Source organism: Nyctibius grandis, chromosome 4, assembly GCF_013368605.1.
Source record: "Nyctibius grandis isolate bNycGra1 chromosome 4, bNycGra1.pri, whole genome shotgun sequence".
NCBI lineage: Eukaryota > Metazoa > Chordata > Aves > Nyctibiiformes > Nyctibiidae > Nyctibius > Nyctibius grandis.
The window spans coordinates 101,203,675-101,223,191 of NC_090661.1; the positions used below are offsets into that span (position 1 = coordinate 101,203,675).

Below are 19,517 nucleotides of genomic sequence, written 5' to 3' on the forward strand. Positions count from 1 at the left end.
TTGGCAAGGGCAGTTGGTTAAGTCTGCACAAGGTCAGTCAGGATGTCTAATAATTGTCCTAACACTTTACCTGTTATGGAACAATAATGAGAGTTTTTTCATTATTTTCGGGTGAGTGAACCTGGCAGATGCTGACAGCCAGCAGATGTGTAAAGTTCGAGGTGATTTGTAAGGGACTGGCTCATCTGACGCACGGTAATTGCATTGTGGGACATTGTCACTCAGCGTCGTGTCCTGCACCAGCAGAACGAGGTAAAGGTCAGTTCAGAGAGCTGGTGTAGCGTGAGGGGCAGCTCCGGGCTGAAATTAAAGACCTTATTTCCATCCCTCCCAATACGTGTGCTCACGGCACGCCCGGAGCTGTGTGGGTGCCCCGGTTCTAGATTTAGGGATTGTTTGGGCGAATGAGTGGATTTAAATGCCTCCTCTGGTAAGGCTCCTTACCCACCTGTTGGTGTGTTCGTTTAGTGCTCATCTGTCTGCTTATAGTTTGGGGCTTGGAAGTTTCCTTTGTGCCTTGTTCCTTTGCTCCAGCACCTCTGCCAGCACAGCCGGCGCTGGCAGGAGAGGCTGTGTGGCGTGCAGCTGGTGGGGTGCAGTTGGACTTCTCGTCTGCTCCCTGCTGCTCTGCCATCCCCTCTGAGAGGGGCTCCAACAAGTTTCTTCTGCTGCAGAGGTGCTTTTAGCCATGTTTGCCATTTGTGACACCCGGAAAGGTCAGAAGCTGCTCTCCCTTCATGCCTAGCTCCCTGCATGCAGGTGAAGTTCAAGTTCCCCTGGTCCTGCTCGTGGGCATTAGGAGTGGTGTGAGCAGTTGTGCTGGAAACAGAGTGGATTTGTCTGATGCTGAGCCTGCTGATGGCCTCAGACGGGGAGGGAGAGGCGTCCTTGGGATGTCTGCAGCTACCTGGACATTGAGAGTCCCCGCAGCGCAGTGCTGCCTGTCCGTGTGCTCGGCTTGAGCTCTCATCAGGATTGATTTCTGGTGCTTCTGGAGTCTGACTGGGATCTTTATCACGGCCGCGATGTGTGGAAGTCGGCTGAAGCCCCGATTAACTGGGTTTCCTGGGTGCGCCTGCGCTTCTGTAATATAGCTGCTGATAAATCTGTAATACGCCGGAGATCTTGATAAAACGTGTGTTGTGTATTTCATCTGCTGTTTCCTCATTATTCTGTACTTGCAGGTATCTAATCCCTCGCTCTTTATCTTATAAGGCATCACATTACAAACTTTGTTCTTTATTCTTCTCTGAACATCCCCACACTTGCTGGCGCTAGAAATTGCAGTGACTTGCTCTGCACGTGCTTCTTAAAATGTGAACACTGGTGGCTGGGTTAGCTCGGTGGTACAAGGTTTCCCATTAAGCTGGCCAGTTTAGCAGCAGTGCCTCCAGTACAGCGTTGACTCGCTCTGCAAAGCGTCTTGCCTCTGTTAGACAGAGACCTTCAAGCCATCTCTTTTAGTTCCCTCTGGTTCAAAACCTGACCATGAAAACTTAGGAGAGTTTTGCTGTGAACATGAGCAGAGCCAGGATTTCCCCCACGTAGAGCTGTTGTTAAAAACTCTCCCTAATTATTTAAGCTCCAAGTTGATAGTTGATGTTGCTGGCCTGCAGGCTCTGCTCACAGTCCCCGTGCTGAACGTCAAGGAATGGATTCATCCCGATGTATGTATGATCATGCAGTACCAGTGAGTGTGACTGTATCATACCAGGACTTGGTGGAGAGCTAGCAGAGGGTCTTTCTAGAGATGCTAACTTTGAAGGAAAAGGTGGCTTTTCATTGAAAAGGTATTTTTGTAGAAATAAGTCTTCTCTGGAGTTCTTGATGATTTTTCTTTTGTTTAGTGTTCCAGGATATTTTTGAGAGTTTTAAATCTCTCAAAAATATGATATGATATTTTTTCATGTTTCGCCAGAGGTGTCCCATTTTCTGACCAGCTTGGCCTGACTCTTTGTAGACCTCACCTGTTCCTAGGCATTTACTGAGCTCATTTGTTGAGGTGGTAATTGCTGGTGGCCACGAAGGCTTCTTCTTTGGTCAAGCCTTTCAGAAGTGTACCTCTTGTTTTTCATGTAAAATTCTGAGAAGGGAGTTAAATTTGTAGTGTGGGCGAACTGAGTCTTTGCTTTCACCAAGCTGACCCGTGAGGGTGCTTGTTTGTCTGTACGAGTCCGTGGTTAGTGTTGTTCCTGGATTCATTTTGTTGACCTTCAGGAAGAGAAGTATAGATTCTTATTCAACAAATGTCTGCTTCCAGGCAGTTGTGAATCACAGGATTTTTTTCCTGAGGCCGTGCAGATAGGCTTGTGTTTAGAATAAGATTTTTTTAACCATGGCACACTCTATTAAAGTTTGTTATGTATCCAAATGACACTGCTTTGCTTTTTAACTACAGCTGAAGCCGTGTTTCGAATAACAGATGTGGAATACTGTCATCTCACTGTCACACCAATTGTTCATTGTTCTGAGAAGGTCACATCATAATTCATTAACAATAATTATTCCCTGGGTACACTCTGCACTTCTTCACTCAATTGCTTCATTAACTCGTGAGCGAATCTCACATTCACTGCTCCAATCAATGAAGATATATTTATAATGTACAAGTGGATGCTATTAGTTACAATATATTAACTGCCTAATTTAAAATAGAAAAGCTATCTTTATGAAGGGCAATTAACCACTAAGTGTAATTGATAATTCACATACCTATGATTAGGAAAGACAAATAATAAGAAAGAAATGAATCACCTGCGTTATTGAAGAAGACACCGGTGTGCAGTTTTAATGAGCGAATGGGGCTCTCTGGGTCAGGACCGGATTTCTAAGAATCCTTTGGTGGAAAGTTCGTCATTGGATGCATTACCTCACGGTGGTTTTGCTGCTTGCACCAACCAATTGGGATCATCTTCCCTAGAAAAGGAGCCCACCACATTCTGTTGTCTTGAGAATTAATGCAGGGGCTTTCCTAATAGAAAAGTCCCTTTTTCATCCAAACACAAAGAAATGTAATAATATTTTAATATGAATTTATAAACCTAGCCCCAAACTTACTTAGATATCTAAACCTATATTAGCTTAGGTCCTCAAAGATAATTATGTACAAATTCACACTAAAACTGACAAAATTAGGAATTTTCCATGGCCACTTTGAAATACATTGGTTCTTCAAATAGCTGACAGCTCATCCTTGGAGAAGAGGCCTTTTTGTGACATCCCCAGTAGGTCACCACAGCTTGGGTCAGGAAATAAAGCTGCTCAGAGGCAGAGGAGTTGCACAAGATTGCAGAGTACTGATCCACAGGTACCATGTCCTTGGCTCTGGGCACTTGGGGCCATGTTTTAATGATTCAGTTGAAGTACTGTATTTTTCAGGATTACCCACCAAGTAACAGCACAGGTGTTTTATGAGAGATTAAGTAATAAATGTAACTGAAGCCAACCCAGTGTTGATATAAGCATCATTGCAACTAGCTGGCCTCTTACCTGGGGTATGCAGAAGTGCAAAGCCTTGCTGTTACCTCCAGCAGATCACTGCAGGAGGTGATCAATAAGTGGAAAAGTGAAAATCCAAGTTAAAATGCTAATAGTTACTGTACTCGTGGCTGTGCAATGCCTTCAGGTCATGTGTGTCTACATGCATGGACCAGTTTAAAGAAAAGGAACTGGATTCGGGGTTTTTTAATGGGTGGAGGGAGTGTGTGCCTGACAGATTGGGGTATCCTGGGAATGGTGGGCATCGCCCGTGCTGCCGTGTTCAGCTCAGCTCTGCTCCAGAAGGGCAGTTACATGCTATGGCAGGGGCTCTGCACATGAAAACTGCCGCTGTAGTGCCCAGAACCAGTATTTTAGGTGTGTCTTGGTCACAGTGAGGGATCCTGCTCCTGTTCTGGAACATCATCTTTGCATTTTTATTGTAATTATCCAAGTTAGGTGTGGGACAGCAAAACTGATGCTCTTAGCTCATTTTCTATGTCTGGTTAACCCCTCTGCTGCTTTTACTCAATAGGATCAAAGCATCTGGTCTGAAGCTGCGGTTCTGCACTAACGAAACCCAAGCGACCCGGGAGAGGTTCGTGAAGAAGCTCCAGGGCATGGGCTTTGACATCTCCGTGGCCGAAGTCACTGCCCCAGCACCAGCAGCCTGCCGCATTTTGAAGGAGCGCAGCCTGAGGCCGCACTTACTCGTGCACAATGGTGGGACAACGCTGCAGCAGATGCTGGGACACGTAGGGGGACAGCCCAGAGAGATATGGGTGTTTGTGATAGAGCAGTGGATTCCCACAGCTCATGGAGGGAAAGAGCTCCCAGCTGTTGTTCTCCTACAGGGAAAATATTTTTCCTTAGTCATGAGACTGTGGAATAAACCTTGGTGGTCTGGTCTGAGTGAGATCTCCGTTATGGCATTGGTGTGGTGAAGGCACAGAGTTGTGCTGGGGGTCAGCAAGCGCACAGAGGAGTCTGCTGCTTAACCACAGAGAGCAGGAGATGGGTGAGGTCTTGTGCAGGACATTACATTGTCTTTGTTATCATGGTAGAGGTTTTAAGTTTAAAGCGTTTTCTTCTGTAGAATGTGGGTATGAGGAAAGGAGGTGGATCCTGCCACCGCTGTTGCACATTCTCATTCAGCTACCCAGGAGTTTGCCTCACATCTGGGTGCTTGGGTATAATGAGCCACTGAGAAGTGGGTGGTGGGGAGCTAAAGCAAGGGTAGGAAATGGTTTATTTTGCTCTTTATTGTAGGACAGATGAATAGCAGGATCCAGTCAGGAATAGAGAGGTCTGAAGAATGCTTGATTCAGACTTGGATTTTTTTTTTTTAATGTGTTGTGTAATGAATGAAGGGAAACACAACTGTGGGGAAAAACCATCAGTTCCAATGGGATCTGAAATGGTAAGGGGTTTGTGGACTTTTTTTTCTCCTTCTGTAGATCTTGTCCCTGAATTTGCTGAGATTGATAAAGCAAACCCAAACTGTGTGGTTATCGGAGATGCAGCAGAAAACTTCACCTATGCAAACCTTAATGAAGCTTTCCGAGTTCTGATTGGGCTGGAGAAGCCTGTTTTGATCTCCCTTGGAAGAGGGTGAGTTAAGCACTGTTTCTTCGTCAAGCTTCTACATTTTTTAATTTCCCCCAGTGTCTTTGTACTCAATGGAGGCCAGATATTGGTGTGGCATTCACACTACCAACTTTAAAGCAGTTATTCTCTGTGTCTGGACTGGGAGGCTGATCTGCTCAGGTCTGTGTTAATGAAGGATCCTCAATGGGTAATTCAGTCACCTAACACGGCCTCCTGTCCTGAGTCACTTACTTGTGGTCTTTCCAGGGGTGTAAGGGAAAACTGAGGTGATTACACTGAAATAGGTCTCTAAAAGGAGGTGGTATGAATGGTCCCCATGAGCCACAGTTCAGCCCTGTGCTGATGCAGGATTGCAGAGGGCACTGGAAGTCACTGAACTTGCCATGCTGAATCCTCCAGTTGACTTTGAAAACACTTATCAGTAGGGTCTCTGTGGTGCTACAGCACTGGGTGAAGCATCCCTTTAATTTCAGCTGTTGGTGGTCTTTTTCTGTAGACAGTGCAGAGTAAGCAGTTGTGTGGGTGTTTCATCAAGTGCTAGAGAGTGAGAAATGTAGCTACTCCTCTGAGAAGGAATTGTAGCAGCCTTTAGAGAACCTGGAGATGCCCTGGTGTATAAGCACAGCAAATGCCAGCCTCCCACTCTTCAAAGTCAGTGTTCAAGAACGAGATACACCTTGATGAAACAATCCACATCTTTGCAGGTGGCAGTGGGAGGGTTAAATAGCTGTAGTTTTGTAAGCTATTAGGAAAAGGAGATATATTGCTTTAAGAGCAAGTCTGAGAGCCTCTTCAAAAACCCCTAGAAATCATGGAGAGTTTGGAGTTTGATGTGTGCGACCCCCAAGTGAATGAGTGTTGCAAGAAGCCAGTATAGGTACTGCTTGTCTTGTTGTCTTTGCCTCTGCAAGATCTCAGAGATGAGAACTGTTGGTTTAACTGCTGCCTGTAGCCATGCATTCCTGTCTGAACTGAAAACAAATGATTTTTAATAGTAAAAGAAACCCAAAACAAACAAATAAGTCCAACAGGTCCAAAAATTCTGTTTCAGCCAACAGTCAGCCAGGTTTCTTCTTCCAGGTTTGAATCCTGCCCACGTTTGTAGTGGTTGAGGTGTGATACTGGATGTGGGTAATGGCCTGTGTGACATAAATGACTCCTTGCTATTTGGGTGGTACTTAAAGGTGCCGCCTCTGAAAGTTGGTGTTAGCATCTCTGCAGGTTGATTCATATGTATGAAAATGTCATGCATAAGGGAGCACTTGCATGCTGGTGGCTTGAGAATTTCTGTACATGAGAAATAAGAAGCCAAGAGAGTTTTTCATTGCTAATACAGAAACCCTACCAATTTATGAAAGAAGCTGCAATGCACGAACTCCACCTGAACTGTGTTGGAGATGGGGGTAGATGTTCCTCTGGCTGTGAGTGAAGTGTGGTGGCTGAGGAGACCTCAGGGGAGAGCCCAAGGATGGACTGAGAAATACTGGGCTGGTGTGTATGGTGAAGATCTGCAAACACAACCGGGCTTTTGAAGTGACAGATCAATTGATGTGATAGTTTGAATATCAAAAGACATTTGTAATTATTCTCTGAACATTAAAGGTAAATTTTGACCTCCTGCTTTTACATGCAGGAAAAATCCATTTAGGGAATTTGAATGTTCTCCTAAAAATGGTTCAGTTAGATGTATTCTAAGATTTAAAACAGGAGGTTATTAATGCCAGCACTGAATAATGACAAATCCCAATGGCCTTGAAGGAGTTATTCTTATCTGTTGTGCAATGTATGGGCTTAAAAAAGACTATGCATGTTCAGCTTGAGGAAACCATAGTGACAACTTTTTTCAATGGTTCAATAGACCGTAATGGGCATGAAAAGCCTTCTTAGTTTGTGGGTTATTGATCCAGCCAGGCAGAACTTATCAGAGGGAAGGAGCAGATAAATCCATTGTGTTGCCATACCTGACACTCATGTTCTGATCCTACAACACAGGAAAAAAATCCTTGCTGTTTCTGAGTTAGAAGGATGAAGAGAAAATGTTAAGCCAACAGCAGAATGGCTAATGTACATAAAATAACTAATTTTTGTGTTATGTAGTGCCATCTTCCAAAATGAAATATAGAATCAACCTTTGTTTAAGATTTGCAACGTGATCAATGCAAAAATGCCTTTGTACCCTGTGCATGTGAAAGTCTTTATTTATTAGGTCATTCATTGATGTAGACAGCTCTAAAACAGACCCACTATTATTTTTTTTTAAATGTTATTTTTCATTTAAAAATACAGACTTCTGGATATTCTGAGCTAAGTTTTCACCATAAGCATATTTTTTTTTAATGATGCATCATTTAGGTGATGTGAATGTGAGTTCTGAATGAGTTAGCCTAATAGATAAGTTCTCTGACTCAAAGAAGGGAGATAGTAAATAGGATGAATTGTTCATCTAACTAGAGAAGCCTCATTGATACAAAGGGCCATATACAAAAAACAGCCCCAAGCCAGCTTCATTTTTAACGTGCAGAATCAATGAAATTGGGTGGACCTTAACAAGGTGCCTACCTTGGGCAAGCAGGTTGATTTTGGTTGAAGTTTTAGTTCATTCCATAGAAAACGAAAGTGTCAGAGTCACTGAAGCAGAATGCCCTCCTCCTGAAAATGGAGTGATTTACATTTAGCATCTGTTTTGGGCTGAGAGTGGGAATTGGCTTTGTAATTTCTTCTGTCATGCCACTGTCAGAAAATTAAGCTGTTTACGCTAGACTATAGAAGGTTAATGGCTGTTCTAGCAAAGGTCAAGTGGTCATTTTAAAGGGAGGCTGTGCTGAATAATCGAAAATGGCAGAAGGATAAGGCATAAAATCTTCACTGACTGCTCATCCTACCTTTTTTTCCTGTCGTATAGAAACTTGTCTTTGCTCTGATCAGGAGAGCTTGTTAGACCTGCATTACTGTGAATTGCTATTCCAGAAAAGCACTGTAAAGATGCTAACTAATTCTATGAGCTCCGTGGCAGTAGAAACATTTTTAAAAGGAACAAAATTTAGCTTGGATGGCTTTCTTAGTTCTGACAAACAGTGCCCTGGCTTGGGGGTCCCCATTTGGGTCCCCCTTCCAGACATACTGAAGGTGTTAGAGCTGCTAGTTGGTGCCAGTCCCCATCTTGTATCTGCCAGGGGGTCTCCGTCGCTGGTTAAAGGAAGAGCAATGTAACTGCTGTCCTTGCGAGCAGCTAGTACTCTGTGCAATAAAACACAGGCCAAGTTCATCCTTGATATAAGCTAGTTGAAATCCCTTTGAACCAGTGGAGTTGTGTCCCAGGTGCCAGATGGGCATCTGGTCTGAGATCTTTTCCCCAGCACTGCACGGTACTGAGCCTGTCCTTTACTTAATGCCTGGTGTTAAATTAAGGCTCCAGAGTTTCTGATGACTTGACTTTTTGTTGCAGCCATATGGACATCTATATAGGCACAGAAATAATAAAATGTGGTTTCTTTATATTTAACTGCCAACATTTTCATTTCATTGGAACTTTATCACTTTCATTTCCAGACGCTACTATAAAGAAACCGATGGTCTGAAACTTGATGTCGGAGCATATATGAAGGCATTAGAGGTATTTTATAGCTTGCATTATGCTTGCTCGCTCTGTGCACCTTGTTAAAAGAGTAACTGGTATAAATATGGGCCATCTTCTGTAATTACTCACCTTGGTGGAGGAAGTTTCCACAGATTGAAACTAATCTGCTGCATTCTAAAGATGGGTGGATTCATTTGTTTTCTGGCTTCGTTCATTTTAAAAGTTTTATTTAAAATGTGAACTTTCACCATTGTGGTACTTTTATTGGAAGTGAGGCCCTTGATAGAAGGAGTCAGAAAAGAAAAACATGGAATGTTGTCTGCAAGATACCCAAGAAAATCTGAAGGTCCGTTTTATGTTTGATGTAGAGTTGTTAACACAACCCTTGCCCTTAACAGTTTACAGCAAAAGGCCCTTATTCAGCAAGATAATTAAGTGCAATCCTGTTTTTAAGCCTGATTAAGTCTGTGCAGAACTGGAACCCAATAGATAAGCCAACCTAAGTGTGAGAGGAGGAGAGAATCATTATTCTCTCTGTTATAGGCTTGCAGAGAGATCTAAAAAAATACATAGTGAATGCAGAGAATAAACCAAAGTAGAGTAGTACACAAGCACAGAAGACAGTGGATATAATGTATGCTTGCAGCACATTCATTTGTATCTATGTTAGTTTTGGGGAGAGTTTTTGCCTTCCAGGTAAGTTCAGGCTTCTGGTTGGCTAGGAACAAGCTCAACCACCTCTTTCAGCATAGTACTGATATTTAGTTGCAAGAAAATAAAACTTTTCAAATCTGGCTGATCACTTTAATCATTAAAAATATGCCAGGTGGTTGAAGAAACCCTCTGCATCTTTTAAGGCCCTCCAGTACTTTTGATCATTTCATATGAAGGATATTTGCTATTTATTTAAAAGTGATGCTCTTACAAAAATGAGCGATACTGGGACTGAGCCTGAAGTCCACTGTTATGGTGGAGAATGTAACAGGTTTGTAACTTGGGATGTATCAGGAGGACTTTCTCTCCTGCCAGAGAACATTAAACATTTCTGTCATCCAAATTCTCCGATATTCACCTTCACCTGCTAATCTGTTGTGTTATTTAAGGGCAAAAATCAATAATCACATACTTTTTATACAATTGACTGGAGTTCTGGAGTTGAAGAAATCCTTTTCTGATCAGCGTTTTTTGTGTGTCCTACTCTCTTTTTTTCTTTCCAGTATGCTTGTGATGTTCAAGCTGAAGTAGTGGGAAAACCAGCAAAAATGTTTTTTGAGTCAGCCTTAGCAGAAATGGGAGTTCCACCACAGCAGGTAAGGATTCTGATGCTGTGCCATGTAGTAATGCCCACTGGTGCTTTTTTTTTTTTTTTGGTTTGCTCTCTTTCTTGAAAAGTTATAGAAGAGGTTGAGGGGAATGTGGCCAGGAGGAGGTGATAAACTCTGGATGGATATACAAATATTTTTTCTGGACCCAGTGTGTTATATATGGTGCGAATAAATATTTATATTCAGGATCTTCCTATCAGGTTTTTTTTTTTTTTAAAAAAAAAAAAAGAGAAGAAAAGAAAAACTGTTGAAAAAATGTTTCAAAGGGAAAAATGCCTGTGTTTGCCCATTCTATAAAATAATGTGAAGTAGACGGAAGAGGACTGACAGCCAGGAGGGTGGATGCTAACAAGTGGGGACCTGCTGAGTTTCTTCTGCCCTGTGCGTACTTGTTACCCTCCTGAAAGGCATGACATTATTTTCTCTGATTTTTTGAGGGTTCTTTTTGATTGCCTGCTATTTTCCTTTCATTCCTGGCTGTCTGTCTTTGCTCTGACTTGTGCCATCCATACCTCTGCCCAATTTAGACTCTTCCATCCATCCCTCCATTCTCTACTGCTGTTTCTACTTCTGCTTGTACTGTTGTATTGTGCTTTCTTATTCACCTTCCTCCCAAACCATATAGTTCAAAAGAACATGCACTTCTGTTGTGAAATCCCTTTACTTGGAGGCTAAAGAAAACAATACAAAAGAATAAAAGTTAGATTTCCCAAGGAATTATGGAAGATGTTGTGCCTTACAAGATGAGAGGTGCTCCAATACCTGGCAGTCGGCTTGGTGACTGGAGGCTGCAGCATGATGGAATTGCAGCCAAAATGTCACACTTCCCTTTGGTGTCACACTGACTAGCTCTTTTTAGTAAAAGGGAAAGGCAGAAGTAGGCTATTTGCTAATTTAGGTGAACAGGAAGCACTGACTGACCCAAAAACTCCTCCAGTGTTACTGGATTCATCACGCTTTCCAGAGACACGCTGAATGCGTGATGCTCCCTGCTTGCTTAGTACAGCCCATGTTTTCCCCTCTCAGTACTTGTTCCCAGATCCTCTGTATTGATTTGTTGTTATGTCACACAAGACATAAGGATGAGTATGAGATGACACTCAGCAGTGAATTACAACGTAATAATTCCATCAGGGGGTTTTGGTGACATTATAAATAACAGGAGTGAAGTCTGGGTGGCTTGTAGGTCCCTAGGGCCTGGAGATGAAATTATAGCCCTGTAATTCAGTATGTGGTTGGATTTTACTTTATTATAGAGTGGGGAGATGGAAAAGACCTAGTAGGCCATCTAATCCATCTCCTTCCCCATGCAGGAGTGTTCCCTGCTCCACATTTATTAATGTTTTGTCCAGAGTAATTTTAAGTGAGCCAAACAACTGGACTTCTTCAAGTACCCTAGGGACAGAATTCACAGCCAAGTAGATCTTGTGGGCAGGCAGCTTTTTCTGAGGTTCATCGGGATGCTTCCCTTTTAAACTGTGTCTCGTTATTTCTAGTTTACTCCAGGTAACAACCAAAATAACTGCTTGCCTTCCTGGATATTTTCTCCCTCCAATTATCTCTAGACTTGTTATCATTACAGTAGTTGGCTCTTACTAAAACTGTGTGTTTAGCTCTCAGCAGCTTCCCTTGTGATTCGGTCCCTCTGCACCCTGACCCGCTGCGGTGCTCTTTTCTGTACTCCCTTCAGTTTGTCCGTGTCTTCCCAGTAACAAGATAGCTCAGCTTGAATATAATGTCCCAGGTACAGCCACAACAATTATTCAATCCATTCATCCAGCCAACAAACCAAAAAATCCATTTTGGACACAGAATGGCATTTGAAGAAAAAGTAACTGGAAAAAAGAACAAAATTAAAAAAAAAAAACCAACACAGAGCTCAGCCCTTGGATACTGTTTGTCAAAATCAGATGCATGAAGGTTTGCGTTTCCTTTGCACTTACATCAGAAATGTGTAGTGCTACTAGTGACTAACTTTCTATTTTGACAAAGATTTTTTTCGTATAGTTTCTCGTGTTAAATGCCATCAATTTGTTGTAGTCATATGTCTAGCCTGTAGGTGTAATTTTTTGTATTCAGAGAGATTCGAGATGAAGGGAGTATGTGCCTAACCAAGGAGGAGTGCCATCGACACCCCTGCATAATGGCACCAGTCACCCTGTGCTTCCACTATGGAAAAAATAGTCGTGCTGCTGGAGTTAAAACCTGGATCATGATGCACACGCATAGGAGGAAGAAATTACAGCAGAGCAAACTACCTTAATTCTGACATATTTTCCTAACTTTTGAGTGCTTGACCTTGCAACTTTAGTGTTCTTTTGAGAAGGATTTGTGGGTTGTTTCAGTTTGTCATACAAAATAATAAAAACTCAGTATATTCAGTTCAATGAGTTCCTTAGTAATGTGCTGTATTACGTTTTAATGTCTCTCCTGAATGAGCTATACTCCTCTACATTTGTAATGACACGGCAAGGACTGGTTTTATGTGCCTTTACTTTGGTAAAATGTTTGCCAATAATTTATTCCACCTGTGGAATGCATTTAATCCATACCATCGTTAAACCATTTTAGATGAGCTGTGCTTTTGAAAACATATTGCAATTCTCTTTCACCTGACTTTTAATGAAAAATACCTTTTTAATAAAGCTGTCTCACCACAGTAACTCTAGACATTGGCTAATCTTAAAATTTCTCAAGCTGCTTTAATCAATAAAGTTATCACCAGTCGTCTCCCTTGATAACTGCTTCTTACTGAGACCCTGCCTTTGCCTTCTGCTGCTGAGGTGTTTTCAGCCTGCGCTTAGAATAGGAGGAACTCCCCAAAGTCCAATTTTCATTTTAACCTTTCCTCAATGGCCTAGAAATAACAGATTGCTGGTATTACTTTAATAGATTGGAAATTTAAACCTCTTAGAGGTAACCAGACCTATCTTATGATTCAGTAATATGACAAAGAATAACACATCTTAAAGGTTACTGAAATGCCTAATTCATATGTTTTAAGGCAGCTGTAACAGTGGATGATTTTTACAGCTTTACAATAAAACCTAAATAATGTTAAGGTTCCGGTAGTTTTATATAATCATAAAAAGTTCTCTCTGTAGCAAATTGTCCTGCTTTAATGGGAGCTATGGCAGGTCATACTGGAGTGCATAAACTACTGGTAGTTAACCAATTCCCATTTCTGCCACCTGCAAGTCTCAGGTGGGAGTTAGTGGCGCGTGAGAGCAGAGGGAGGTCACCCCGAGAGTGGCACAGAGGACCTGCCGCCGTGTTGGCATCCCCTCCCCGCTCACTGGCCACGACAGGGGAGGATTTTCCATCTGGGAAAGAAGAGTGAAGTGGCCAAGTGAAGTTTCAAGCTTCAAGTCCTGGTGAAAGCTTAGTGGAACCTGGCTGGCCCTGCAGCCTTTGGGAATCTGCCCTGGAGGTTTGATGTATTTCTTGGTTTCACCTGCCTTGCTGTACAGCTTCTCCCAAGTCAGAGGCCACATGTGATGCCCTTTCAATGTTTGATGTTTGCACAGCTAGTGGGTCCAAGACAGAAACATAATTAACAGTAACATGGGCTCCTGAAGCCTAGGAGATTACCAGTTGTGTCGAGGAGAATAGGGAGAAAAGTAAATGCATTGTATTTCTTGTGTAAAGGGCTTAATACATTAATCAAGATTTTGTGTATAAGCTTTATATCCTTAAGTCCCTGCACATTTAGCTTGATTAAGGTTGTTAAACCTATAACAAAAATCTGATTAGGCATAACTGTGTTTGACTCTAGAAATGTTCACTGGGTTAAATATTCTGTTGAAGTTCACACACTTCCTTCTGTGCACCTCTTCGTTTGCATCCTCCGTAGACTTCAGCCTCCAAAGTACCATACCTGAGCTTGTCCTAGTAAACACTGCATTGCAGCATGAGCATGGCTGGGTAGTACAGAAATTGTCTTTCTGTCTCATTCGTTTTCTTACTCCATAATTCCTTTCTGATCAAACATTTTTCTGTGATTTTAGTGAATACTAAAACTCTGTGGACAAAAAATACCTAAGGTTCCCATTCACCACCCTACCAGCATCTCTAAAGGCTTCTTAGTGTTGGCTGCTTCTGTGGGTAAGAGGAGCCAGTCCCCACCTCCATTCAGCTCTGGGTCCGTGGCCCAGACACCACCAGTAGGATTGCTAACCGTGATGGTGATCTCTGTGCCACAGACATTTGTCCAGTGGGGATTATGTTGTGCCTTCCCACCCCCAAGTTCTTGGAGGTCATGTTTATCTCCTTTGTTACCACTGGCAATCTGGGCTGAGTTTAATGGAGACTCTTCAAGAGCAGTGACTTCACTTGGCTTTGACACGTGAGCTTTATTTACTGCATGTGTACAACCACACGCACCATCTCTGACCAGCTATGTGGTTTAGGAAAATATAAATTATGTCCATCTTAATTCTTTGATGACTTGTCTTAAAACCTGAGAGACTGTCTCACTGCATTTTGCCCTTTTTTTTAGTAAATTTTTAATCAATCTAAAAAAGTAACTTCTGCAGAATAATTGAACAGATTAATGGTGTGATCCCTGTGTAAAATGTGAACACGAACGGAGATCTTTTAATTCTTTCTTTCAGTGGCTATGTGACCTTTCAGTTTTATATCTTTCTCTCTCTTCTTACCATATTGCAGTCAGAGAGGAAGTTAAACCCAGGTTTGACAGGTAGAGTTTTTTATTTCCCTTGACAGTGCACCTTTTGACCTCTATCTTCTTGCCAATGATTTTTTTAAATCCTAAATGATTTGGGAATAATTGCTCCTCCTTTAGTGATTATTGCCCTTCACTGATAGTAAATCTGTGAAATCCCTGGGGGCTGGAGTACAGTTTGGTATGCGTGTGCCACAAGCTGGCCTGGACAGGCATCGCTGCTCGTCTGCAGCTGCACTTGCGGAGCTGCTGGGCGTCTTGCAGGAAAACTCACCTGGATGGGGTAAAATACAGCCCCAGCAAGCGAATGCTTGGTGGGCTGCCCTGCTTTGCCCTTTCCCGTTTTCAGAGGAAATTCATTTTTAGGGTTCTGAGAACGAGGACTGAAATTGTCTTTACTTCAGAAATCTCATCCTGAACTTCTGGGTTCAGGCTGAGCAAGGATGTGTGGGTGGTGGAGGGCAGGTCCACTCCTGGGGTCCCTCCTGCAGACTCTCCAGGGTTCCCCCCCACAGCCCTTCCCTGTCTCCCTTGGGGAGGTGTTGGAAGGAATTTTATAAGAAGAGGGGATTAGAAACTATTAAAGCCAATGGTTGAGAATGATTAAATATCTCAAAGCAGCCTGGGGGGAAGTTGATAATGGTGGTTGTCTGGGAGCTGTGCTGCCAGGTTCTTTGCTGCTCTGCATGTAACAGTGGGGTTATTCTGTTTTCCTCATCTGTGTATACATGCTTTATTTACTAATTACTTAAAATTAACCCATCACTTTCTTGTCCTTTCATGCTGGATTGCTTGTTTGGAGGAGTGATAAGGAAAGGTGAACCATCTACAGGGGAAGGCATCTTATTAGGGACACACACGTTTCCATGAGCAGAGTGGATAAGGAAAATGGTCCAATAATGAAAGGATGAAAACGACTGAGCCCTCCGTCGTCTGGTGGCTTTGAAGAGGTTTGTGAGCAGAGAACTGGAAGGGCAGAGCTGCCTGTCCCAGAGCCTGCTGCTACTCCTTCCCTATGGGCATGTTTTCCCCAGCTCTGACCCCTTTGTCACAAGTCCTTATGTCTCTCTGCTCCTCAGAGGAGCTCTCAAAGCCTGGCCACAGCAGTGACTCTTCTAGGCAGAATGAAGCAAGGGTGGGCATATATAAACTGTTCCAAAATAAACTACTTCAACCTGGAACCAGACAAATGACTTGAGGGGGCATCCCGTTACATCCCACTTGAGGGATGATGATCATCCCTCATGTGAACAGTGTTCTAAAACAACATGGGAGATAGACTGGGCTGGTAACTGCTATATATCATCTTGCACACTGCACCTGATGTGTTACTCAAAAGAGGATTTCATTGTTATCAGCTGAAGCTGTTCCAGGTGTACATATTCATAGCTCAGTTTGGTTCATGAGTGCTCTCAGAAAATCTGTTCAGCTGGGGCTTTAGATACATCCTGGGAAAATGCTGGCTCGGCTTTCTGTGCGTGCCCAGCCGAGTGCCCCTTGGTGCTGCTCTGAGTCACCCAGCCGCCATCTAAGGCAACCCTGGTCCCCTTTGTAAACGTGCCTTTTGACCTCCCAAGCCCCATACGTGGGACAAGGACCCGTCATGACAGACCCTAGAAAAAGCTCAAACCACCCAAAATATAAGAGCAATTTCTTTAGTAAGAATAGAAATGCTTTGTGTGGTGACTCTGCGTGTCTGATGTGCAGGTGTGAAAATAATCAGAGGTACTTGACAGGAACGGGAATTCAGGCAGGAATTTCTAGAGGGTCGTGAGGTGCCCTTGTTGTGAAAGCCTGGCAGTTACGTTTAGAAGTAGGAGGCTAATTCAGCAAGATGAAGAACAAGTGGTTAAAGATGCAACTAATTAATGTGTTTTAGATAAAATTCAACTTCAATACAGAAGGTGCAAAACCATGCTTTAAAATCAGATAGATAAACTAGATACCAGATTTTCAAAGCTGGTGTGTTTCCCCAGTTTTAGGTGCTGCCTCTGTTCTCTTCAGAGTAATCCAGAATACCTTTGGAACGTTGAAAGATGATTTTTTGCTTATTAATTAAAGATTACTGTTTTGTGCATATGCTGTTTTTTGTTGAAACCATATGAGACATATGAAATGTTAGTATTTGCATAGACTTAAGCTGACTGTAATGCAAGCCATGCTAGGCCTGTACGTATTGTATCACATTGTGCAATAATAAATAAATGAGATTTTACAGTGCTTTTCCAAATTTCTGTATCAACCTGAGCACGGGTTGGGATCAAGCTCTGCGAAGTTACACATCTCAGTGATCACAAACTTAAGCTTTTGACTGGCTTTTAGAATACCAATTTTAAGGAAATGTTTAAAAAGTTAAGCTTAATTTAAACTGCTTGGAGCATAACATAAATGCATCATTAGGAGCAGAATAGGACTAACTCCATAAAACTCAACATTTTCTTTGAACTGTGCTAAATCACTTTGATTTCTGTGATTGATTACAAATTGTACAGATGTGTACTGCGCTAGTGCATTGCTCGAGGAGCTATAGCATGAATTATATTCAAGGTAGGATGACTTTTAATCAATACGATGACAATATTATCTTGTTTAATTTGTCTGGTGGCAGTATTAAACATCAAACCAAGCTGTTTATTATGTCGAAGGAGTGTGACGTACGGCAGAAATAAAATCCACTTGTCACCAGGTTTTCTGTATTTCATTGCTTTGACAGGCCATCATGATTGGAGATGATATTGTGAATGATGTCGGAGGTGCCCAGCAGTGCGGGATGAGAGCTCTGCAAGTGCGGACAGGGAAGTACAGGTCAGTGCACACCCTACACCCTGCACTCCACGGGGGCAATCATGGAAAAAGGGGAAATAAATGTAAGTAATGATTTTTTGTGTTTACCTCTCTGCCAAACAACACGGTGCTCTAATTTCCTTACAACACATTAATGTCTCAAGGAAAAGGAGTTACGGTTTGGAACCTGGTACACATTTCAAGAGCGGATTTTTTCCATGCCTTTTCCAGATCTTTTCCTGTTGGTGGCACAAATTTGCCATCAAGGTACACTTCCACTTGTTGCCTGAACAAACACCTCCTTGTGCAGCACTTAGGCTTGGGTGGGTGATGACATTTTCATTTGCAAAATGCATTTTGGGAAAACACTGTGTGTATGAAAGTGGCAGGAAGGGGAAGACATATTGTCTTTGATCTTCAAAAGAAATATTTTCTGTTAAATTACTGCTATAATTTTTTTCATCGCAGTGCGTAGAACTGGTGTGTTTCTTGGGATTTGCGTATTTATTTTTTTTTGCTGCTGTGTGAAAGTGTTGTACACTTGATATAAGCCGTGTCTGAAACTTCTAGCAGGGTTAAGTTTATAAAATTAGACTGTCAGCTCAGTGATCTCGGTGGGTCATATCTCGCAGCTTTATGAAGGACTCCATATGTCAGCTATTTTCTCCAGACATGTATTCAGCACTGAGATGTCTGGAATGCAAGAGCTGTTTCTCCACTTCCCATCTTAGAAGAGTGCAGGCTTCTGCAGGTTCACTCACCTCTTTGAAATGACCCTTCAAACCCTTCTCCATGCAGGTGTCTCCATGATCTTGTGCTTTCATTGACCCAAGAGCTACCTCCATGCAGCTGCTGATAGGAGACCTGAGTGCAGTTATAAACAGGGCATGTTCCAGGGTTGCCTGGTGGAAAATGAAGCCATCTTCTGATGCTCAGGCCAGGTTAGGTTTGAAGTCAGCTCAAGGTGACTGTCCAAATGCAGACATTGGTCCCTACATTTAATGTTTGGATTCCATAACACTCAAAATCTCCTCTCAACCATCTCCTCTTAACCATAATCCTGCCTCTTTGTACTAGGCATGGTTCAGCAACACCATCTCTTGTTTGACATAATTTATAGTTTTACAGTTTTTCTTGATTTTCAAATACTGAGACTGTAAAAGGATACTCGTTTTGGGAGGGATGAAGCAAGTGAGAATGGTGCTTGCCATAGGCTATCTGAGTAGTTATTTTGTTGGTTTTCAGGTCAATCTGTTTCTCAATTTTCCTTTTTGTTTCTGTAAGGTGATAAAATAATACCCAGTACCTTAATTCTAATGGACCAGTAAGTGATGATTTCATCTCAAAATCAGTTCTCTATCTGAATAAAGCTCAAAAAATCCCAAAGATTAAAAAGGTAAATATATATTTAGTGCTGTTGGGATTATTTGTCTGTAATCTGTGTAATCCCATTAATTTCCTAAAGGAGAAAATAAGGATTCAACCGTTGATTTTACTCTGATATTAACGGGATCACTTTGTAAATCCATATCTTAATGTCACACAGATACAGGTGTCAGTGAAGGAGGTATCTCTGCACACAGAGGTAAATTAGACCTTTACTACTGAACAAATATCTCCTGTGACATACTTTGCCCATCATAAAATACACCACAGGTGATGCTGCATCCAAGCTGTTCAGGGAACTGACATAAACTGTATATATGCACACACATATAAGTATGTATAATCATATGCTGGAAAAACATCTTCATGTATCAAGTTTGAGTCATGATTTCAGAGCCGAAAGGGAGTCATCAGCTGTTCTAGATGGGGAAAAAAGATTGTTTTCCATTGTTACGTTTCCTGTTTCAGTGTGTGGTTACTGTTACCTGAAATCATATACTGTTGTATGGCAGGGAAATACAGATGAGTGTGTCTATAAATTGAGCAAGTGGTGCCAGTCCTGTTATTAGCAACTGTGAGTAAAATGAAATAGCTCTTGTTTGCCAAGAGAGGTCAGAGATGTGTATATTTTTAAGAATGACTGATTTAGTATGCGTAGAAAATCAATACACACAGT

General features: G+C 42.2%; 1 protein-coding gene across 2 annotated transcripts in view; it reads left to right on the top strand.

Moving 5' to 3' along the window:
* LHPP (phospholysine phosphohistidine inorganic pyrophosphate phosphatase) overlaps nt 1–19,517 on the top strand; it is an 87,944-nt gene that overhangs the window by 8,680 nt on the left and 59,747 nt on the right. For both annotated transcript variants that reach the window (XM_068399187.1, XM_068399188.1), the window contains exons 2-6: nt 4,013–4,200; nt 4,935–5,088; nt 8,635–8,698; nt 9,880–9,972; nt 17,385–17,476. In XM_068399187.1, coding sequence (XP_068255288.1) covers nt 4,013–4,200; nt 4,935–5,088; nt 8,635–8,698; nt 9,880–9,972; nt 17,385–17,476 — 591 coding nt within the window. The remainder of the gene's footprint in view (nt 1–4,012; nt 4,201–4,934; nt 5,089–8,634; nt 8,699–9,879; nt 9,973–17,384; nt 17,477–19,517) is intronic.